The sequence below is a fragment of the Pleurodeles waltl genome, chromosome 4_1 (assembly GCF_031143425.1).
Source record: "Pleurodeles waltl isolate 20211129_DDA chromosome 4_1, aPleWal1.hap1.20221129, whole genome shotgun sequence".
NCBI classification, from domain to species: domain Eukaryota; kingdom Metazoa; phylum Chordata; class Amphibia; order Caudata; family Salamandridae; genus Pleurodeles; species Pleurodeles waltl.
The window spans coordinates 658,487,569-658,512,286 of NC_090442.1; the positions used below are offsets into that span (position 1 = coordinate 658,487,569).

The 24,718-nt window shown below is 46.4% G+C and overlaps 1 protein-coding gene across 1 annotated transcript in view; it reads left to right on the forward strand.

Annotated features, from left to right (window-relative positions):
* The window catches only part of XPOT (exportin for tRNA), a 710,192-nt gene that overhangs the window by 162,572 nt on the left and 522,902 nt on the right, over window positions 1-24,718 (forward strand). Inside the window, exon 6 of the mRNA XM_069229126.1 lies at window positions 12,149-12,367. Coding sequence (XP_069085227.1) covers window positions 12,149-12,367 — 219 coding nt within the window. The remainder of the gene's footprint in view (window positions 1-12,148; window positions 12,368-24,718) is intronic.

Here is a 24,718-nt window from a genome sequence, read left to right on the forward strand (position 1 = left end):
GTCCCAAACAATCTGGCATTGGCTCCTGGCCCGAAGAATGTCGCTTACAGCGGTTCACCTACCAGGTCAACAAAACGTGGAAGCAGATTTCCTGAGCAGACACCTAGAGGACGCCCACGATTGGGTCCTACACGGCGAAGTCGTCGAAGACATCTTCGCTCAATGGGGTCGGCCTCAATTGGATCTCTTCGCAGACGAGGTAAACAAGAAATGCCCAGACTTAGCGTCCAGGTTCTACCGTCCGGGATCTCGAGGGAATGCCCTGTTGATCGACTGGTCAGGGATATTTCTCTACGCTTTTCCACCGATCCCCCTCATACCGGCAGTGATCAACAAACTTTACAGATCCAGCACCAGAATAATTCTCATAGTTCCGCAATGGCCCCGTCAGTTCTGGTACACAGATCTCCTCAACCTATCGGAACAACCTCACAGGAGGCTGCCGTGCAGACCGGATCTTCTGAGCAGGATGGAGGGCAGGGTACTACACCCCAACCTACCCTCTCTGAGCTTGACAGCATGGCTCCTGAATTCCTGCAGTATGGGCACCTAGGGCTCTCGCAGGAGTGCATGAACATCTTGAAGGAGTCCAGACGACCTTCCACGCGGCGTTCTTACGCGTTTAAGTGGAAGAGGTTCTACATATGGTGCTGTCAGCAAGGTCAGAATCCCATACGGGCTCAGGAGGAGGTTATACTGTCTTACTTACTCCATCTGGCAAAATCCGGTCTGCAGGTATTGTAAGGAAATGCCTCCTTGGCATGGTTGCCCCCTGACTTTTTGCCTTTGCTGATGCTATGTTTACAATTGAAAGTGTGCTGAGGCCTGCTAACCAGGCCCCAGCACCAGTGTTCTTTCCCTAACCTGTACTTTTGTATCCACAATTGGCAGACCCTGGCATCCAGATAAGTCCCTTGTAACTGGTACTTCTAGTACCAAGGGCCCTGATGCCAAGGAAGGTCTCTAAGGGCTGCAGCATGTCTTATGCCACCCTGGAGACCTCTCACTCAGCACAGACACACTGCTTGTGTGTGCTAGTGAGGACAAAACGAGTAAGTCGACATGGCACACCCCTCAGGGTGCCATGCCAGCCTCTCACTGCCTATGCAGTATAGGTAAGACACCCCTCTAGCAGGCCTTACAGCCCTAAGGCAGGGTGCACTATACCATAGGTGAGGGTACCAGTGCATGAGCATGGTACCCCTACAGTGTCTAAACAAAACCTTAGACATTGTAAGTGCAGGGTAGCCATAAGAGTATATGGTCTGGGAGTCTGTCAAACACGAACTCCACAGCACCATAATGGCTACACTGAAAACTGGGAAGTTTGGTATCAAACTTCTCAGCACAATAAATGCACACTGATGCCAGTGTACATTTTATTGTAAAATACACCACAGAGGGCACCTTAGAGGTGCCCCCTGAAACTTAACCGACTGTCTGTGTAGGCTGACTAGTTCCAGCAGCCTGCCACACCAGAGACATGTTGCTGGCCCCATGGGGAGAGTGCCTTTGTCACTCTGAGGCCAGTAACAAAGCCTGCACTGGGTGGAGATGCTAACACCTCCCCCAGGCAGGAGCTGTGACACCTGGCGGTGAGCCTCAAAGGCTCACCCCTTTGTCACAGCCCAGCAGGGCACTCCAGCTTAGTGGAGTTGCCCGCCCCCTCCGGCCACGGCCCCCACTTTTGGCGGCAAGGCTGGAGGGAACAAAGAAAGCAACAAGGAGGAGTCACTGGCCAGTCAGGACAGCCCCTAAGGTGTCCTGAGCTGAGGTGACTCTGACTTTTAGAAATCCTCCATCTTGCAGATGGAGGATTCCCCCAATAGGGTTAGGATTGTGACCTCCTCCCCTTGGGAGGAGGCACAAAGAGGGTGTACCCACCCTCAGGGCTAGTAGCCATTGGCTACTAACCCCCCAGACCTAAACACGCCCTTAAATTTAGTATTTAAGGGCTACCCTGAACCCTAGAAAATTAGATTCCTGCAACAACAAGAAGAAGGACTGCCTAGCTGAAAACCCCTGCAGAGGAAGACCAGAAGACGACTACTGCCTTGGCTCCAGAAACTCACCGGCCTGTCTCCTGCCTTCCAAAGATCCTGCTCCAGCGACGCCTTCCAAAGGGACCAGCGACCTCGACATCCTCTGAGGACTGCCCCTGCTTCGAAAAGACAAGAAACTCCCGAGGACAGCGGACCTGCTCCAAGAAAGGCTGCAACTTTGTTTCCAGCAGCCTTGAAAGAACCCTGCAAGCTTCCCGCGGGAAATGTTCACCGGAAAGTGTAGGGATAGACTCCTCACACTCTCTGGACAAGATGCAGAATCTTATGACCTCATGAAGGGTACCCTGATTGAGGGCTTTGGATTCTCCACTGAGGAGTATAGGATTAGATTCAGGGGGGCTCAAAAATCCTCGAGCCAGACCTGGGTTGACTTTGTAGACTACTCAGTGAAAACACTAGATGGTTGGATTCAAGGCAGTGGTGTAAGTAATTATGATGGGCTGTACAATTTATTTGTAAAAGAACACCTGTTAAGTAATTGTTTCAATGATAAACTGCATCAGCATCTGGTAGACCTAGGACCAATTTCTCCCCAAGAATTGGGAAAGAAGGCGGACCATTGGGTCAAGACAAGGGTGTCCAAGACTTCAACAGGGGGTGACCAAAAGAAAGGGGTCACAAAGACTCCCCAGGGGAAGGGTGATGAGACAACCAAAACTAAAAATAGTAAAGAGTCTTCTACAGGCCCCCAAAAACCTGCACAGGAGGGTGGGCCCAGACCCTCTTCACAAAACAATGGGTACAAGGGTAAAAACTTTGATCCCAAAAAGGCCTGGTGTCATAGCTGTAAACAGCATGGACACCAAACTGGAGACAAGGCCTGTCCCAAGAAAGGTTCCACTCCAAACTCCCATCCAGGTAACACTGGTATGGCTAGTCTCCAAGTGGGATCAACAGTGTGCCCAGAGCAAATCAGGGTCCATACTGAAGCTACTCTAGTTTCTGAGGGTGGGGTGGATTTAGCCACACTAGCTGTCTGGCCGCCTAACATGCAAAAATACAGACAGCAACTCTTAATTAATGGGACTAGAATAGAGGGCCTGAGGGATACAGGTGCCAGTGTCACCATGGTGACAGAGAAACTGGTTTCCCCTGGCCAATACCTGACTGGAAAAACTTACACAGTCACCAACGCTGACAATCAGAGAAAAGTACATCCCATGGCAATGGTTACTTTAGAATGGGGAGGGGTCAATGGCCTGAAACAGGTGGTGGTCTCCTCAAATATCCCAGTGGACTGTCTGCTTGGAAATGACCTGGAGTCCTCAGCATGGGCTGAGGTAGAACTAAAAACCCATGCAGCAATGCTGGGTATCCCTGAACTGGTGTGTGTGAAAACAAGAGCACAATGCAAGGCACAGGGTGAACAAGTAGAGCTGGAGTCTGGAAGAATGGCCCAGCCTACCAAGAGAACAGGAAAGTCAGTTGGGAAACCAACTGCAACACAGCAAAAGAAAGGGAACCTCTCTTCTCAGGAAGAAGTTCTGCCCTCTGAGGGAACTGAGCCTTTGGAGCTTGAACCTTATCAGGTTGAGCTCTTAGGCCCAGGGGGACCCTCAAGGGAGGAGCTGTGTAAGGGACAAGAAACCTGTCCCTCTCTTGAAGGCCTTAGGCAGCAAGCTGCTGAAGAGTCCAAAGGCAAGAAAAATGGAACACATAGGGTCTATTGGGAAGATGGACTCCTGTACACTGAGGCCAGAGACCCCAAACCTGGTGCCACTAGGAGAGTGGTAGTGCCTCAGCTGTTCAGAGAGTTCATCCTAACATTGGCCCATGACATTCCCCTTGCTGGACATTTGGGACAAACCAAGACGTGGGAGAGGTTAGTCAACCACTTCTACTGGCCCAATATGTCCAACATGGTTACGGAGTTTTGCCTCTCCTGCCCCACCTGTCAAGCCAGTGGTAAGACAGGTGGGCATCCAAAGGCCCCCCTCATTCCACTTCCAGTGGTGGGGGTTCCCTTTGAAAGAGTGGGTGTGGACATAGTTGGTCCACTAGAACCTCCCACAGCCTCAGGAAATATGTATATCCTGGTAGTAGTGGATCATGCTACCAGGTATCCTGAAGCTATTCCCCTTAGGTCGACTACTGCCCCTGCAGTAGCCAAGGCCCTCATTGGTATCTTTACCAGAGTGGGTTTCCCTAAGGAGGTGGTGTCTGACAGAGGTACCAACTTCATGTCAGCATACCTAAAACACATGTGGAATGAGTGTGGAGTGACTTATAAATTCACTACACCATACCATCCACAAACTAATGGCTTGGTTGAGAGATTCAACAAGACATTAAAAGGCATGATCATGGGGCTCCCAGAAAAACTCAAAAGGAGATGGGATGTCCTCTTGCCATGTCTGCTTTTCGCTTACAGAGAGGTGCCACAGAAGGGAGTAGGATTCTCACCCTTTGAACTTCTGTTTGGTCATCCTGTAAGGGGACCACTTGCTCTTGTTAAAGAAGGCTGGGAGAGACCTCTCCATGAGCCTAAACAAGACATAGTGGACTATGTACTTGGCCTTCGCTCTAGAATGGCAGAGTACATGGAAAAGGCAACCAAAAACCTTGAGGCCAGCCAACAGCTCCAGAAGTTTTGGTATGACCAAAAGGCTGCACTGGTTGAGTTCCAACCAGGGCAGAAAGTCTGGGTTCTGGAGCCTGTGGCTCCCAGGGCACTCCAGGACAAATGGAGTGGCCCTTACCCAGTGCTAGAAAGGAAGAGTCAGGTCACCTACTTGGTGGACCTGGGCACAAGCAGGAGCCCCAAGAGGGTGATCCATGTGAACCGCCTTAAACTCTTCCATGACAGGGCTGATGTGAATCTGTTGATGGTAACAGATGAGGATCAGGAGGCAGAGAGTGAACCTCTCCCTGATCTTCTGTCATCAGACCCAAAAGATGGCACAGTAGATGGAGTGATCTACTCAGACACCCTCTCTGGCCAACAGCAAGCTGATTGTAGGAGAGTCCTACAACAGTTTCCTGAACTCTTCTCCTTAACCCCTGGTCAGACACACCTGTGTACCCATGATGTGGACACAGGAGACAGCATGCCTGTCAAAAACAAAATCTTTAGACAGTCTGACCATGTTAAGGAAAGCATCAAGGTGGAAGTCCACAAGATGCTGGAATTGGGAGTCATTGAGCGCTCTGACAGCCCCTGGGCTAGCCCAGTGGTCTTAGTCCCCAAACCTCACACCAAAGATGGAAAGAAAGAGATGAGGTTTTGTGTGGACTACAGAGGGCTCAATTCTGTCACCAAGACAGATGCTCATCCAATTCCAAGAGCTGATGAGCTCATAGACAAATTAGGTGCTGCCAAATTCTTAAGTACTTTTGACTTGACAGCAGGGTACTGGCAAATAAAAATGGCACCTGGAGCAAAAGAGAAAACAGCATTCTCCACACCTGATGGGCATTATCAGTTTACTGTTATGCCCTTTGGTTTAAAGAATGCCCCTGCCACCTTCCAAAGGTTGGTGAATCAAGTCCTTGCTGGCTTGGAGTCCTTTAGCACAGCTTATCTTGATGATATTGCTGTCTTTAGCTCCACCTGGCAGGATCACCTGGTCCACCTGAAGAAGGTTTTGAAGGCTCTGCAATCTGCAGGCCTCTCTATCAAGGCATCCAAATGCCAGATAGGGCAGGGAACTGTGGTTTACTTGGGCCACCTTGTAGGTGGAGGCCAAGTTCAGCCACTCCAACCCAAGATCCAGACTATTCTGGACTGGGTAGCTCCAAAAACCCAGACTCAAGTCAGGGCATTCCTTGGCTTGACTGGGTATTACAGGAGGTTTGTGAAGGGATATGGATCCATTGTGACAGCCCTCACTGAACTCACCTCCAAGAAAATGCCCAAGAAAGTGAACTGGACTGTGGAATGCCAACAGGCCTTTGACACCCTGAAACAAGCAATGTGCTCAGCACCAGTTCTAAAAGCTCCAGATTATTCTAAGCAGTTCATTGTGCAGACTGATGCCTCTGAACATGGGATAGGGGCAGTTTTGTCCCAAACAAATGATGATGGCCTTGACCAGCCTGTTGCTTTCATTAGCAGGAGGTTACTCCCCAGGGAGCAGCGTTGGAGTGCCATTGAGAGGGAGGCCTTTGCTGTGGTTTGGTCCCTGAAGAAGCTGAGACCATACCTCTTTGGGACTCACTTCCTAGTTCAAACTGACCACAGACCTCTCAAATGGCTGATGCAAATGAAAGGTGAAAATCCTAAACTGTTGAGGTGGTCCATTTCCCTACAGGGAATGGACTTTATAGTGGAACACAGACCTGGGACTGCCCATGCCAATGCAGATGGCCTTTCCAGGTTCTTCCACTTAGAAAATGAAGACTCTCTTGGGAAAGGTTAGTCTCATCCTCTTTCGTTTGGGGGGGGGTTGTGTAAGGAAATGCCTCCTTGGCATGGTTGCCCCCTGACTTTTTGCCATTGCTGATGCTATGTTTACAATTGAAAGTGTGCTGAGGCCTGCTAACCAGGCCCCAGCACCAGTGTTCTTTCCCTAACCTGTACTTTTGTATCCACAATTGGCAGACCCTGGCATCCAGATAAGTCCCTTGTAACTGGTACTTCTAGTACCAAGGGCCCTGATGCCAAGGAAGGTCTCTAAGGGCTGCAGCATGTCTTATGCCACCCTGGAGACCTCTCACTCAGCACAGACACACTGCTTGCCAGCTTGTGTGTGCTAGTGAGGACAAAACGAGTAAGTCGACATGGCACTCCCCTCAGGGTGCCATGCCAGCCTCTCACTGCCTATGCAGTATAGGTAAGACACTCCTCTAGCAGGCCTTACAGCCCTAAGGCAGGGTGCACTATACCATAGGTGAGGGTACCAGTGCATGAGCATGGTACCCCTACAGTGTCTAAACAAAACCTTAGAACATTGTAAGTGCAGGGTAGCCATAAGAGTATATGGTCTGGGAGTCTGTCAAACACGAACTCCACAGCACCATAATGGCTACACTGAAAACTGGGAAGTTTGGTATCAAACTTCTCAGCACAATAAATGCACACTGATGCCAGTGTACATTTTATTGTAAAATACAGCACAGAGGGCACCTTAGAGGTGCCCCCTGAAACTTAACCGACTGTCTGTGTAGGCTGACTAGTTCCAGCAGCCTGCCACACCAGAGACATGTTGCTGGCCCCATGGGGAGAGTGCCTTTGTCACTCTGAGGCCAGTAACAAAGCCTGCACTGGGTGGAGATGCTAACACCTCCCCCAGGCAGGAGCTGTGACACCTGGCGGTGAGCCTCAAAGGCTCACCCCTTTGTCACAGCCCAGCAGGGCACTCCAGCTTAGTGGAGTTGCCCGCCCCCTCCGGCCACGGCCCCCACTTTTGGCGGCAAGGCTGGAGGGAACAAAGAAAGCAACAAGGAGGAGTCACTGGCCAGTCAGGACAGCCCCTAAGGTGTCCTGAGCTGAGGTGACTCTGACTTTTAGAAATCCTCCATCTTGCAGATGGAGGATTCCCCCAATAGGGTTAGGATTGTGACCCCCTCCCCTTGGGAGGAGGCACAAAGAGGGTGTACCCACCCTCAGGGCTAGTAGCCATTGGCTACTAACCCCCCAGACCTAAACACGCCCTTAAATTTAGTATTTAAGGGCTACCCTGAACCCTAGAAAATTAGATTCCTGCAACAACAAGAAGAAGGACTGCCTAGCTGAAAACCCCTGCAGAGGAAGAGCAGAAGACGACTACTGCCTTGGCTACAGAAACTCACCGGCCTGTCTCCTGCCTTCCAAAGATCCTGCTCCAGCGACGCCTTCCAAAGGGACCAGCGACCTCGACATCCTCTGAGGACTGCCCCTGCTTCGAAAAGACAAGAAACTCCCGAGGACAGCGGACCTGCTCCAAGAAAGGCTGCAACTTTGTTTCCAGCAGCCTTGAAAGAACCCTGCAAGCTTCCCGCAAGAAGCGTGAGACTTGCAACACTGCACCCGGCGACCCCGACTCGGCTGGTGGAGACCCGACACCTCAGGAGGGACCCCAGGACTACTCTGATACTGTGAGTACCAAAACCTGTCCCCCCTGAGCCCCCACAGCGCCGCCTGCAGAGGGAATCCCGAGGCTTCCCCTGACCGCGACTCTTTGAATCCAAAGTCCCGACGCCTGGGAGAGACCCTGCACCCGCAGCCCCCAGGACCTGAAGGACCGGACTTTCACTGGAGAAGTGACCCCCAGGAGTCCCTCTCCCTTGCCCAAGTGGAGGTTTCCCCGAGGAACCCCCCCCTTGCCTGCCTGCAGCGCTGAAGAGATCCCGAGGTCTCTCATAGACTAACATTGCGAACCCGACGCTTGTTTCTGCACTGCACCCGGCTGCCCCCGCGCTGCTGAGGGTGAAATTTCTGTGTGGGCTTGTGTCCCCCCCGGTGCCCTACAAAACCCCCCTGGTCTGCCCTCCGAAGACGCGGGTACTTACCTGCAAGCAGACCGGAACCGGGGCACCCCCTTCTCTCCATTCTAGCCTATGTGTTTTGGGCACCACTTTGAACTCTGCACCTGACCGGCCCTGAGCTACTGGTGTGGTGACTTTGGGGTTGCTCTGAACCCTCAACGGTGGGCTACCTTGGACCAAGAACTGAACCCTGTAAGTGTCTTACTTACCTGGTAAAACTAACCAAAACTTACCTCCCCTAGGAACTGTGAAAATTGCACTAAGTGTCCACTTTTAAAACAGCTAATTGTCAATAACTTGAAAAGTATACATGCAATTTTTATGATTTAAAGTTCCTAAAGTACTTACCTGCAATACCTTTCAAATGAGATATTACATGTAGAATTTGAACCTGTGGTTCTTAAAATAAACTAAGAAAAGATATTTTTCTATACAAAAACCTATTGGCTGGATTTGTCTCTGAGTGTGTGTACCTCATTTATTGTCTATGTGTATGTACAACAAATGCTTAACACTACTCCTTGGATAAGCCTACTGCTCGACCACACTACCACAAAATAGAGCATTAGTATTATCTATTTTTACCACTATTTTACCTCTAAGGGGAACCCTTGGACTCTGTGCATGCTATTCCTTACTTTGAAATAGCACATACAGAGCCAACTTCCTACAGGTATCATCTATTAAGGTACATTTATCTGCCATTACAGCCTATCGTAAATCACCTTCTCAGGAATCCCTCTTTACGAAACCAGTAGTCAAGGATTTCTTAGAAGGTTTGAAAAAAGTTTTTCCGCCCATTCGGAAACCCTCCCCTCCATGGGAGCTGATCATAGTACTGTCAAAACTTATGGGCCCTCCTTTCGAACCTATACACAAAGCATCTTTGCAACACCTTACCTGGAAGACGGCTTTTTTTGGTAGCCATTACTTCCGCAAGGAGGGTCAGTGAAATTCAGGCTTTGTCCTCCGAAGAACCGTACACAGTCTTTCACGACAATAGAGTAGTTCTGCGAACTCACCCATCATTCCTACCGAAGGTGGTGTCAGAATTCCACATCAATCAGACTATTTCTCTACCAGCTTCTTCCCCAATCCAGAGACTCCAGCGGAGAAAGCGTTGCACTCCCTAGATCTGAATAGAGTGCTAAAATTTTATTTGGATAAAACAAAATTGATTAGACATTCCAACCACTTTTTTGTAAATTATGGTCATTTGAGAACAGGAGAGGCAGCATCTAAACGAACCATATCAAGATGGATAGTTGCTTGTATTGTTAATGCATACCAGTTGGCTAACAAACAACTACTTGCTAGACCTAAAGCGCATTCCACAAGAGGAAAAGCGGCTACTGCTGCCCTCCTTAATAATGTTCCAAAATCTGAAATTTGTAAGGCTGCTACATGGAAGTCTGTACATACATTTACTAGACATTACACTGTTTGGACTCAGATGCAAGAGCAGACGCCCAAGTCGGGCAAGCCTCTCTGAGGAATTTGTTTGCATGATACATATCTATTCCTGCACTTCTATTGGACAGTCCGCAGAGTCAAGGGATGGGCTTGCTAATCTATTCAATGTTTATGACTATTGATGAGGATCCCCTGGAAGAGAAGGATAAGTTACTTACCTGTAAATCCTAGTTCTCTTCCAGGGGTATCCTCATCAAAGTCATAAACAACCCACCCTCCTCCCCGGACGCACGTCTCCTAGAAGTGCAGGACACACTATCTTTCGAATCGGCTACACAGCTTGTCACCGTAAAAAAGTACTGACCTAACTGTGAACCAACTGTCACCTCTCCTTCACCCCTGAGGCATGGTGGGATACTGGAGGTGCTCAGGGTCTTAAAGGCACAGTGCCAAAGTTGTTATGGTTCTCCTGTGTTAACCTGCATGCAGCCTATTGGCTAAGAATGCTCTAGTGTTTTTCAATGTAGTTTTCTATCTTTTTTCTCTGATGATTACTACTGCTGATTTCCCTAGGCTCAGTGGTGTGGTTTGGGTAGATATTTTTCTCTTATTGTAATTTTGAGAACAATAAAAAAAAAAAAAGAAAAACTCCATAGAAATAAAGCATTTTAGCCTGTTTATGACTATAGTCTGCATTGCTGTTTTACCCATGTATATATGAGTTTAGTATGAAAATTTGTCTACTAAAAATGCTATATATATTTTTCGTGCATATTTCATACTTTATATATGTGTATTTTATATATGCTCCGGGGTCCCCGCACAAGGGCGGGAATATTCAATGTTTATGACTTTGATGAGGATACCCCTGGAAGAGAACTAGGATTTACAGGTAAGTAACTTATCCTTATTCACTCTTCCTTATTCCCATTTCACTTTGTGATTTATATATTTGATGTAACACAACATGCAGCTCTTTCTCTCATATTCCTTGTAATGATCTACGTTTATTGGGCATGTTGAACAGAGAAAAAGTAAAAGCAACAAGTACATATAGTTACCCAAACTTAAAAGATACAAGTTAATGCTCCCTTTAGGCATATTTGTGACAATTACTGATTTCATTACTTATTTGGTGGTTGAATCTCATTACAGTAAACATTGATCCCATTGGTAAAAAGAACAGATGCACACATACTTAACCCCTCGGTCCCACAATAGACTACAACTCTGAAGGGGTTGAGTAAGAGGTTGGGGGGGGGGGCGTTATACATGTACTCGCTTAATGTACCACATTTTGCACTGGGAGTGATGGGGCATGTTGTTCAGGAGATGTGAAAGTACTGTGTCTGGTCCTATCAGCTTTAGAATTGGTGGCAAAGTTGTAGAGTGATGTGAAATGGTACTCGTTTTAAGGGTCTTCAATGTGTTTTTCTGGCATTTTTGGTGGATTCTCCATGGTGTCATCTACTAATACTGCTTTTTTTGTCGCCTATAATAATATCACTCAAAATTATATTTTCTGTTGGCCTCTTTAATATTATCTTCATCTATGTATATTTGGACCTTCCCTTGTCTCTGTGTTTACATAACCCAGTGGAAAGCACGTTTGACACCATTCTCAAAGAATGTACTTATTATGTTTATCATGACTTAACAAAACCTTGATGGATGAGGTCATGCAGCAAGCATACCAATATCCTTGTATTATTTGAAGTTCAATATGTGCAGTGTACTGATCAGAAGAGCATACAGGGAAGTTGAACCACAATGTCTCCAATAATATTCAAAACATCATTCAGAAAGCTTTATCCTGTTCTTCTGGCATCTGCTCCTACATGTAGTGTGATAAGGCTTAATTATTATAACAACAAATTCCTGTAGGGAGACAATCCTATTTTTGCTTGCTCCTGAATGTTATGTTTCCCTGCACCTATATTACATGGAATCCACTCAGTGTTTCTTTCCTTTCATACTTTTACTGGGTGCCATCCCAACTAATATTTTCTTACCAAAGTAAACATATTTCGCGCATGAACATTTAAAATATTACACGTTTATCATTTAAATTCCCCAAAAAATCAGTTATAGGTCAGTGATCATTTAAGTTCGCACCCAAGTTATATGTGAAATTCATAGTGCTGTTATTGCCTTCCAGTTGTCTTTCATATATGCATGGGTTTGAGTGAATTTGTCTTACGTTTCACACAATATATAGATTTAGTACCCTAATGCAAATATGGTAAATTATCTTTTCTTTTTTGCAGACGCAGAATACGCATGCAGAGAAAACGTTTATTCGGAACAAAGCTGCTCAAGTTTTTGCTCTGGTGTTCGTAACTGAGTATCTCCCAAAATGGCCCAAGTTTTTCTTTGATATTCTATCAATAGTTGGCCTTAACCCCCGAGGGGTGGATCTCTACCTCAGAATCCTCATGGCTATTGATGCAGAAGTAGTGGACCGTGATGTAGTTCATACACAAGAGGTAAAATAGATTTATCTCACTGATGTGTACATGTTGTCGCATTTCATCTGTGTTTCTGGATTTTGTACTTTTGCTCATCAGTAATTTTACTGTGCTGTTTACAAATGGAAACTGGTGGACACAGCGGTGTATTAGATTTATGTTTCTTTATTTTAGAACTAGTTGACGACTTTTAAGTGCTTGAGTTAAGACAAATGACAATACCTTTTCTAGGTTAGGACCATTCATTTGCTTAACAACATTTATTTCTGAGTTACTCTATTAGAAACAAACTTTATGATTGCAGAAACGTTTATATATTATTCCAAAGAAGCTAGAAATGTATAAGCCTGCAAAGTAATAGCCGAAAAGAAATATGGTGTGCATATAGATAAAAGTAATACTTTCAGGTGTTTTTCCTTAGCATAAACGGTTCAATCAACAGAACTTCTGCACCATAATTGTGTGCATTGAAAAGCACCCCCTAAATGAAGAGGGAGGTCTATTATATGTGTGCTACTCTTATTTCAAATTTTTAGTAATTAGCCAGACAAGTAGATTTTCTAATAACATTCACTGCTGTCATTAGATTATCCTAGTGCCCACATCCACAACGTACTGTATACATTCATGTTATTTGGCACATTGGTCAAAAGTGGGTGTTTTGTCGCTGGAAAGTCACATTTTAGTCTTCATCTAGAGTTTGCTAATTGTATTTAACTACTTTTTTGGAATATTGGAAGCAATGTCCAGAGAGGGTGTGCATTCTAAATTTGCTGTTGAATGGCAAGTGCTCTATAAAGCGATAGAGTTCGTAATGTAATGTTTTACAAACAATTGTTCAGATGTCTTAGCCAATTTCATTATGGTGAGTACATTTGACGTGTAGGGTGAAGAAGCTTATTCAAATGTATTGCTCATTGGGGATTATACTGGGGTATGAGAGCTACAGAATTGAATCATGCTTTTTTTCGTTCAAACTTGCACAGTCTCTCTATCTATCTCCTACTTTCTCCTGCATCAGTCCCTCACTCCTTAGCTCTATAGCACTCTCTCTTGGGTTTATTACACATCTCCAGGCTCTTGCATCACAACCTCTCTCTTGGATTCCATGCCATATACTGCCTCCAGGCTCCTTACCACCCCTGCCAAGATTTCCAGGCCTGTGTAACTAGCGTCTGCAATACAGCTTTTTCTCTGCCCTGCATTCCGGGACTTGAAGTCCAGATTTTAAATTACGATCTAAATAAGACTTTAAGTTCCAGAATACAAACTCAGAACCTAGACTAGAGCAGATGGTTGTTCATGGATCAGGAAACTTATCAGGGCTACTTACCCCATGCTCCTCTCACACCATGCTCCTGCAGTATTCTCTCCTCCTTGTAATCTGCAGCTCTCACTCAAGTATTTCTCTTTAACTATAGGATTACATCTCACCTCACCTACGGCCGCTCCTGCAAATCTCCCTTCCTTCTGTCTCCTCAAGTACTCCGTCGCTTGAGGCACCTGCAACACCACCTTCTAGGGTTGGCACATTTCTCAGAGAAAAATGTTGGTCATTTATACCCATTTTGGAGTACTGGAACAATAGTTGTTGTACTTCAACATTTTAACTTTGCTGCTGTTTTGATATAAAGACACATTTAGGAATAGTCGAACCAGCAATAGCATTATTTAGACACATTGTTTAACATATTAAAGACAATATATATATTTACCGGGCTGTGCATGAAATGCACACCAGGCCACTGATACAGATCTAGTGGTACAACTCTTCCAACTCCCTGCGGGGCCTCTGTGGACACCTGCACCTCTCCTCATGTGAGCTCTGCATTGCTCCATTGCATTGCTTTTTACTTCATGGGTTTTAAGCAGTTTTGCCTGTTTGCTTTTCCACCCTTTTTTCATTTAGCGCTGAAAGTAAAACTAGTTTCTTAGATGTGGAAGCAAGTTTCTTGAGACCACATCCGCCGCGTATGGGTCACACTTCTTACAGTTTGAAGACCTCGAATCTAAAGTCAACTCGGAGAGACTTAATTTTCCACTTGTTGGTATATCTTGCTAGTATTCCAAACGTCTTTAGATACTTTCTGATACCAGAGGAGATAGAATTGTACTCTGTTTGCATAACCGTTCCATATTTATTTGTATGTGGCCGGAGATGGTTATGCCCCCTTTCTGTAAATTAATGGATTTTTTCCATTATGACGATTTTTGTGAAAAAGTTGGATAAGACAAAAAGAAAATGGGAGAGGGGCAAAGGAGAACCGAACAAAAAGGACAAGATAACAGGTGAGAAACAAATGCACTTTGGAAGTGGGGGGGAGGGATCTCAGAACACCAAAAAATAGAGAAAAGAAAGGCAGAAGACGCATCCTTTGAAGAGGAGGAAAAGTGGGGGAAACAGAGAGAATGAACGAGAGATAACTGGGTAAGGGAGGGTACAAAGAAGGCAATAGAGAACGTAAGCACAAATAAACCAAAAAAAAGAAGGGCTTACTGGGAAAAGCCCATTAAAAAAAGAGTAAGTGAAAGAAAAGAAAAACGAAGGAGAGGATTATGTGTTTGGGAGGAGGGCTTTCTTAAAAAAAAATATATATATATATTTATTTTTTTTTGGTGTGAGAAATATCATTTGTCAGAACCAGTTTCAGCAGGTTGGTTACATTATAGACGCATATATCCTAATGAATATATAGCCGATATAGCATAGAAGAATAAAATGAACCAGTTCAAGGCACTTTTATACTCCCTGATTTGTCAGATCTCCCAGTTGTTTAAATCGTGTTCCTTCACTCTGTTACTACACTTGGGATACAAGACAGAATGGTTGAAGATGATAGTCTCACGTTAACGAATCCTCTTTAGTTCCCAAGCAGCGTGTGGTTCGACAGATGTTGCAGACTACCGAAGGAGTAACATTTGAGTCACATATATCCTTTGTCACAGAAGATGACTCCACAGGCTGCTCCACTAGCTGCACAGTTATTCCTGTGGGGACTGGAACATAAGAGGAGTGTGTAGAACCATCTTGCTTTTCCACGGTTTGATGTGGGTGGCTGAGACCAACCTGAACACCTCCACTAGTGTTGACAGTTCTCTGACAACTGATGCACTCTCCACGCTGTGCACTCCCATGGATGTAATTGCTTGTACTGCAGCATGAATGTCATGCCAGAATGGTATGAGACGTTACTATAACACATCATCACAAGCAGCACAGGTGATTCATTTTGTGAGTCAATGTTCTACATTTGTGGAGGGAGTTAAATGTGCCCATACCCAGGAATACTCAGGCATGGCACTGGTGCTGCACTTTCTGCATTTCTGCCTGCAGCCACAAGAGTGTGGATTGTATCTTTCTAACCTCTTGGGTATTCACAATCCGCTCATCCTGAAGGCTGAGCATTGTGCAGCGCGTGTGCGGATTCAGTCACAATACTTCTGCAACGTAGATGAACTTGCTCAATGCGCTTACTGTTCAACAATAAAATACGGCAGAAACTGTCTCAAGCCTAACTTGAGTTACTCACAAAATATGAAACTAATAACTCAAACGACAATAGCTGAGAAGCATTTTCGTAGTGGCAACACTTAACGCATTTGTGTTACTTAAAATAATAGCGTTATGTAGGGCATGTATAAAGACTAACTTTGCTCCCAAAACTGCAGAAGATGTGACTTTTCAGGACCAGCATTTGAAAAAGGAGTAGTTAATGGTCTGATTTCACCGAGTTGACCCACAGTTACTCGAAAAATCATTGTTAAAAAAGCATACAACATTAGACGTACTGAGGAATCACAATACCTTAACCCCTTGGCTGTTAAGCCTTTTCCCCCTTGGATGCCTAACATGTTTTTTTGCTATATGGGGTAGTTCATGCTTAGGCTTTCATAACTTTTTTCCTCATGCGGTACCCACACCCAGGGCGGGACTGAGAACCTAAAGCAGCCCTGGCAAATTTTGTCAGGCCAGCCCCCATAGGGTGTATAGCGAGCAAGCCTGACCACTACAATGGCGGTTGTCCCTCCTCCTCAAGAATATTTGGGGAAAATGGCAAAAACAGTGCATTTTACAACACATTTTTCTTTATATATTAATTCGTATTAGTTTTTAAAGCATAGTAAATGATGACCTTACTGAGCACCAGGATACAGCAATTTATTTTGTGGCTCTTCAATGAGTCCCTCTTACAGTGCCTCTCACCTCTCCAAAGCCCCTTTCTCACGTGTATTTCATTTGTTTTATAGTGCCTCTCTTACCATTGTAGGGAGGTGGAGCCCATTAATCACACACACATACAGAGACAATGAATAGTATGTATGCAAATCAGTGTATAGAAAATATTACATAAGACAAAGGGGACTGCAAGGTGTAAGATTCACATGTCATCCATTGTAGGAAGTTGGCTCTGTATGCACTATTTCAAAGTAAGAAATAGCATGCACAGAGCCCAAGGGTTCCCCTTAGAGGTGAGATAGTGGCAAAAAGAGAATACTAATGCTCTATTTTGTGGTAGTGTGGTCGAGCAGTAGGCTTATCAAAGGAGTAGTGTTAAGCATTTGTTGTACATACACACAGGCAATAAATGAGGAACACACACTCAGAGACAATTCCAGGCCAATAGGTTTTTGTATAGAAAAATATATGTTCGATGGCATCTGTCGCTGTAGATACACATGGTATGCATGAGCTCGCCATCTGGTGTTGGGTCGGAGTGTTACAAGTTGTTTTTCTTCGAAGAAGTGTTTTCGAGTCACGGGACCGAGTGACTCCACCTTCTGTGCTCATTGCGCATGGGCGTCGACTCCATCTTCGATTGTTTTCTTTCCGCCATCGGGTTCGGACGTGTTCCTGTCGCTCCGAGTTTCGGAACGGAAAGTTAGCTGAAGACGGAAGATTTTCGACGGTATCGTTGCGATCCGGTTAGAGATAGACACATACGACGACGCGTTCAACATCGAAGCGCCTCGGTGCCCTTCGGGGTAGATTTCGGCACCCCGTCGGGGCCTAGTCGGCCCGACCGCGTGGAGGACAACGCCGATGGATCGGACCCCGTTTCGATTCTGCCCCGAATGCCACAACAAATATCCTTATACGGACCTACACTCGGTCTGTAATCTGTGCCTGTCACCCGAGCACAGCGAAGAATCCTGTGAGGCCTGTCGGGCGTTCCGGTCCCGAAAAACTCTGCGCGACCGTCGAGCGAGAAGACTCCAGATGGCGTCCACGCCAAAAGAGCGTCCACAGTTCGAGACAGAAGAGGAACAGGAGGAATCCTTTTCCATCCAGGATTCAGACTCCGACGAGCTACACTCTACAAGAACTGTGAGTAAGACGTCGAGATCAAACCTTAAAAAAGGAAAGAAGGCCCAGGGGACGCCACTGCCAACCGGCCATGGCTCCACCCAAATTCTCGGTGACCAACAATCGGCACCGAAAAAGGCCCATTCAGTGTCGAGATCGTCCGACTTCGGTCGAGACACCGGCACGCAGCCTCCTCGGGACCGAGAGAGTGCTAAACAGAAGCATCGACACCGAGAGTTCGGTGTCGACACCGATCGACGCCGAGACAGTGGCGCCGAAGACCATAGAGGCCAAGAATTTTCGGCACAGAAAAAGAGGAAGGTTACCTCGGAGCCGAAAAAACAATCGACAGGGCTTTCGGAGCCGAAAAAAGCGACATCAGACCCTGTTTCTGGCTCCTATACCGAAGAGCATTCTATGTCTTCTCAAATGAAGAAACATAGATTTGAACAAGAACTGCAATCCACTGACGTGGATCACACGCAAAAGCGTATCTTTATTCAGCAGGGGACTGGGAAGATCAGTACCCTCCCACCTGTCAAACGAAAGAGAACGCTTCAGTTTACTCCTCAGCAACAAACAACACAAAAGGTAACACCTCCTCCCTCGCCTCCACCTGTAACTCCGGCTTCGCCAACTTACACCCCGTCACATTCGCCAGCTCACACCGCCATGAGCCACGACGACCAAGATCAGGATGCGTGGGACTTGTACGACGCACCAGTGTCTGATAACAGCCCAGACACATACCCAACTAGGCCATCACCACCGGAAGACAGCACAGCCTACTCGCAAGTGGTGGCTAGAGCAGCTCTATTCCATAATGTGGAACTACACTCGGAACAAGTAGAGGATGATTTTTTATTTAACACCCTCTCCTCAACCCACAGCTCCTACCAAAGCCTGCCGATGCTCCCAGGCATGCTACGCCATGCAAAGGACATTTTCAAGGAGCCAGTTAAAAGTAGGGCAGTGACGCCTAGGGTGGACAAAAAGTATAAGGCGCCTCCTACGGACCCTGTCTTCATCACCTCTCAGCTGCCACCAGACTCTGTGGTGGTAGGGGCTGCCAGAAAACGGGCAAACTCACACACTTCTGGGGATGCACCTCCCCCAGATAAAGAAAGTAGGAAGTTCGATGCAGCCGGGAAGAGGGTTGCTGTCCAAGCAGCAAACCAGTGGCGCATCGCAAATTCACAAGCGCTGCTAGCGCGATACGACAGAGCCCACTGGGATGAGATGCAGCATCTCATTGAACATCTCCCAAAAGATCTGCAAAAAAGAGCAAAACAGGTTGTTGAGGAGGGTCAAAACATTTCCAACAATCAAATACGCTCCTCCATGGATGCAGCAGACACGGCCGCAAGAACCATTAATACGTCGGTTACCATCCGTAGGCACGCATGGCTCAGAACGTCTGGATTCAAGCCAGAAATTCAGCAGGCAGTGCTTAACATGCCAGTAAACGAGAAACTTCTGTTCGGTCCGGAGGTCGACACAGCTATAGAAAAGCTCAAGAAGGACACTGACACTGCCAAGGCCATGGGCGCACTCTACTCCCCGCAGAGCAGAGGATCTTATAACACCTTCCGCAAAACACCTTTTAGAGGAGGGTTTCGGGGTCAGGCCACACAAGCTAGCACCTCACAGTCCGCACCGCCCACCTACCAGGGACAGTACAGGGGAGGTTTTCGGGGCCAGTATAGAGGGGGGCAATTTCCTAGGAATAGAGGAAGATTTCAAAGCCCCAAAACCACTACCAACAAGCAGTGACTCACACGTCACTCACCCCTCCCACACAACACCAGTGGGGGGGAGGATACATCAATATTACGAAGCATGGGACAAAATAACTACAGATACATGGGTCCTAGCAATTATCCAACATGGTTATTGCATAGAATTCATGCAATTCCCTCCAGACATACCACCAAAATCACAAAATTTATCAAAATACCATTCACAACTTCTAGAGATAGAAGTTCAAGCACTACTGCAAAAAAATGCAATAGAATTAGTACCAAGCACACAAATAAACACAGGAGTTTATTCACTGTACTTCTTGATACCAAAAAAGGACGAAACACTCAGAAAACACGACTACATGACAACCCTAGACCTCAAGGACGCATATTTCCATATACCAATCCATCAATCACACAGGAAATATCTAAGGTTTGTATTCAAAGGAATACATTACCAATTCAAAGTATTGCCTTTTGGTTTAACAACCGCTCCAAGAGTATTCACAAAGTGCCTAGCAGTAGTCGCTGCACACATCAGAAGGCAGCAAATACATGTGTTCCCGTATCTAGACGACTGGCTAATCAAAACCAGTTCGCTCACACAATGCTCAAACCACACAAATCAAGTCATACAAACCCTCTACAATCTAGGGTTCACCGTCAACTTTGCAAAATCAAACATTCTGCCAAGCAAAGTACAGCAATATCTAGGAGCCATAATAGACACGACAAAAGGAGTAGCAACGCCAACTCCACAAAGGATCCACAATTTCAACAGGGTCATTCAACACATGTCTCCAAACCAAACAATACAAGCAAGAACAATACTACAGCTCCTAGGCATGATGTCCTCATGCATAGCCATTGTCCCAAACGCAAGACTGCACATGAGGCCCTTACAACAGTGCCTAGCCTCACAGTGGTCTCAAGCACAGGGTCACCTTCTAGATCTGGTGTTGCTAGACCGCCAAACTTACCTATCGCTTCTATGGTGGAACAGTATAAATTTAAACATAGGGCGGCCTTTCCAAGACCCAGTGCCACAGTACGTAATAACAACAGATGCTTCCATGACAGGGTGGGGAGCACATCTCAATCAACACAACATAAGAGGACAATGGAACATACATCAAACAAAACTGCATATAAATCATCTAGAATTATTAGCAGTTTTTCAAGCACTAAAAGCTTTCCAACCAATCATAACCCACAAATACATCCTTGTCAAAACAGACAACATGACAACGATGTATTATCTAAACAAACAAGGAGGAACACATTCAACGCAGTTAAGCTTGTTAGCTCAAAAAATATGGAAGTGGGCAATCCACCATCAAATTGGTCTAATAGCACAGTTTATTCCGGGGATCCAGAATCAGCTGGCAGACAATCTCTCTCGAGATCACCAGCAAGTCCACGAATGGGAAATCCACCCACAAATTCTGAACACCTACTTCACACTCTGGGGAACACCACAAATAGACTTATTTGCAACAAAAGAGAACGCAAAATGCCAAAACTTCGCGTCCAGATACCCACACAAGCAATCCCAAGGCAATGCCCTATGGATGAACTGGTCAGGAATATTTGCTTACGCTTTTCCTCCTCTCCCTCTCCTTCCTTACCTAGTAAACAAATTGAGTCAAAACAAACTCAAACTCATTTTAATAGCACCAACGTGGGCAAGACAACCCTGGTACACAACACTGCTAGATCTGTCTGTAGTACCACACATCAAACTGCCCAACAAACCAGATCTGTTAACGCAACACAACCAACAGATCAGACACCCGGACCCAGCATCGCTGAATCTAGCAATCTGGCTCCTGAAATCCTAGAATTCGGACACTTTCAACTTAGCCAAGAGTGTATGGAAGTCATAAAGCAGGCCAGAAGGCCATCCACTAGACACTGCTACGCAAGTAAGTGGAAAAGATTTGTTTGGTACTGCCATCATAATCAGATACAACCACTAGAGGCAACTCCAAAACATATAGTAAATTACTTGCTCCATTTACAAAAAGCAAAGCTAGCCTTCTCTTCTATTAAAATACACCTTGCAGCAATATCTGCATACCTGCAAACTACATATTCAACTTCCTTGTATAGGATACCAGTTATCAAAGCATTCATAGAAGGGCTTAAAAGAATTATACCACCGAGAACACCACCTGTTCCTTCATGGAACCTAAACGTGGTTCTAACAAGACTCATGGGCCCACCTTTCGAACCCATGCACTCTTGCGGAATACAATTCCTCACCTGGAAAGTTGCCTTTCTCATCGCCATTACATCTCTAAGAAGAGTAAGTGAAATTCAAGCGTTCACAACACAAGAACCTTTTATACAAATACATAAAAATAAGGTCGTCCTACGACCTAATCCAAAATTTTTACCAAAAGTTATTTCTCCATTCCATCTAAATCAAACGGTAGAACTACCAGTATTCTTCCCACAGCCAGATTCTGTGGCTGAAAGAGCACTACATACATTAGATGTCAAAAGAGCATTAATGTACTACATTGACAGAACGAACAACATCAGAAAAACTAAACAGCTATTTATTGCATTCCAAAAACCTCATGCAGGTAACCCAATATCAAAACAAGGTATAGCCAGATGGATAGTTAAATGCATCCAAATCTGCTACCTTAAAGCAAAAAGACAACTGCCCATTACTCCCAGGGCACATTCAACAAGGAAAAAAGGTGCTTCAATGGCCTTTTTAGGAAACATCCCAATGCAAGAAATTTGTAAGGCAGCCACTTGGTCTACGCCTCACACATTCACCAAACACTACTGTATAGATGTGCTATCCGCACAACAAGCTACAGTAGGTCAAGCTGTATTAAGAACTCTATTTCAGACAACTTCTACTCCTACAGGCTAAACCACCGCTTATGGGGAACTAACTGCTTACTAGTCTATGCATACCATGTGTATCTACAGCGACAGATGCCATCGAACTGAAAATGTCACTTACCCAGTGTACATCTGTTCGTGGCATCAGTCGCTGAGATTCACATGGACCCACCCACCTCCCCGGAAGCCTGTAGCAGTTCAGAAGTTACCTTCAATTTTGTACATTTGTATATATATTACTTAATCCTTTAATAGGTACATACTTACATTTTTCATTGCGCGGGCACTATTACTATAGTACAACTCCTACCTCACCCTCTGCGGGGAAAACAATCGAAGATGGAGTCGACGCCCATGCGCAATGAGCACAGAAGGTGGAGTCACTCGGTCCCGTGACTCGAAAACACTTCTTCGAAGAAAAACAACTTGTAACACTCCGACCCAACACCAGATGGCGAGCTCATGCATACCATGTGAATCTCAGCGACTGATGCCACGAACAGATGTACACTGGGTAAGTGACATTTTCATTTCTTAGTTTATTTTAAGAACCACAGGTTCAAATTTTACATGTAATACTTCAAATGAAAGGTATTGCAGGTAGGTAGTTTAGGAACTTTGAATAATCAAAATAGCATACACAGTTTTCAAATAAATCACATATAGCTATTTTAAAACTAGACACTGCAATTTTCAACAGTTCCTGTGGGAGGTAAGAGTTTGTTAGTTTTTGCAGGTAAGTAAACCACCTACGGGTTCAAGTTTGGGTCCAAGGTAGCCCACCGTTGGGGGTTCAGAGCAACCCCAAAGTTACCACACCAGCAGCTCAGGGCCGGTCAGGTGCAGAGGACAAAGTGGTGCCCAAAACGCATAGGCTTCAATGGAGAAGGGGGTGCCCCGGTTCCAGTCTGCCAGCAGGTAAGTACCCGCGTCTTCGGAGGGCAGACCAGGGTTTTTTGTAGGGCACCGGGGGGGGACACAAGTTAGCACAGGAAGTACACCCTCAGCAGCACGGGGGCTGCCGGGTGCAGTGTGCAAACACACGTCGGGTTTCCAATGTAAATCAATGGGAGACCAAGGGGTCTCTTCGCGGTGCAGGCAGGCAAGGGGGGGGGGGCTCCTCATGGTAGCCACCACCTGGGCAAGGGAGAGGGCCTCCTGGGGGTCACTCCTGCACTGGAGTCCGGATCCTTCAGGTCCTGGGGGCTGTGGGTGCAGAGTCTTTTCCAGGCATCGGGATCTGAGGAACAGGCAGTCGCGGTCAGGGGGAGCCTCGGGATTCCCTCTGCAGGCGTCGCTGTGGGGGCTCAGGGGGGGCAACTCTGGCTACTCACAGTCTCGCAGTCGCCAGGGAGTCCTCCCTGAAGTGTTGTTTCTCCACAAGTCGAGCCGGGGGCGTCGGGTGCAGTGTAGCAAGTCTCACGCTTCCGGCGGGAGATGTAGTTGTTTTAAAGTTGCTCCTTTGGAAACAAAGTTGCAGTCTTGGGTGAACAGGGCCGCTGTCCTCGGGAGTTTCTTGGTCCTTCTAGAGCAGGGCAGTCCTCTGAGGATTCAGAGGTCGCTGGTCCTGGGGAAAGCGTCGCTGGAGCAGTGTCTTTAGAAGGGGGGAGACAGGCCGGTAGAGCTGGGGCCAAAGCAGTTGGTGTCTCCGTCTTCTCTGCAGGGTTTTTCAGCTTAGCAGTCCTCTTCTTCTTAGGTTGCAGGAATCTGAGTTCCTAGGTTCTGGGGAGCCCTTAAATACTAAATTTAAGGGCGTGTTTAGGTCTGGGGGTTAGTAGCCAATGGCTACTAGCCCTGAGGGTGGGTACACCCTCTTTGTGCCTCCTCCCAAGGGGAGGGGGTCACATTCCTATCCCTATTGGGGGAATCCTCCATCTGCAAGATGGAGGATTTCTAAAAGTCAGAGTCACTTCAGCTCAGGTTGCCTTATGGGCTGTCCTGACTGGCCAGTGACTCCTCCTTGTTTTTCTCATTATATCCTCCGGCCTTGCCGCCAAAAGTGGGGCCGTGCCGGAGGGGGCGGGCAACTCCACTAGGTGGAATGCCCTGGGGTGCTGTAACAAAGGGGGTGAGCCTTTGAGGCTCACCGCCAGGTGTTAGAGTCCTGCAAGGGGGAGGTGATAAGCATCTCCACCCAGTACAGGCTTTGTTACTAGCCACAGAGTGACAAAGGCACTCTCCCCATGTGGCCAGCAACATGTCTCGAGTGTGGCAGGCTGCTAAAACCAGTCAGCCTACACGGGTAGTTGGTTAAGGTTTCAGGGGGCACCTCTAAGGTGCCCTCTGGGGTGTATGTTACAATAAAATGTACACTGGCAACAGTGTGCATTTATTGTGCTGATAAGTTTGATACCAAACTTCCCAGTTTTCAGTGTAGCCATTATGGTGCTGTGGAGTTCGTGTTTGACAGACTCCCAGACCATATACTCTTATGGCTACCCTGCACTTACAATGTCT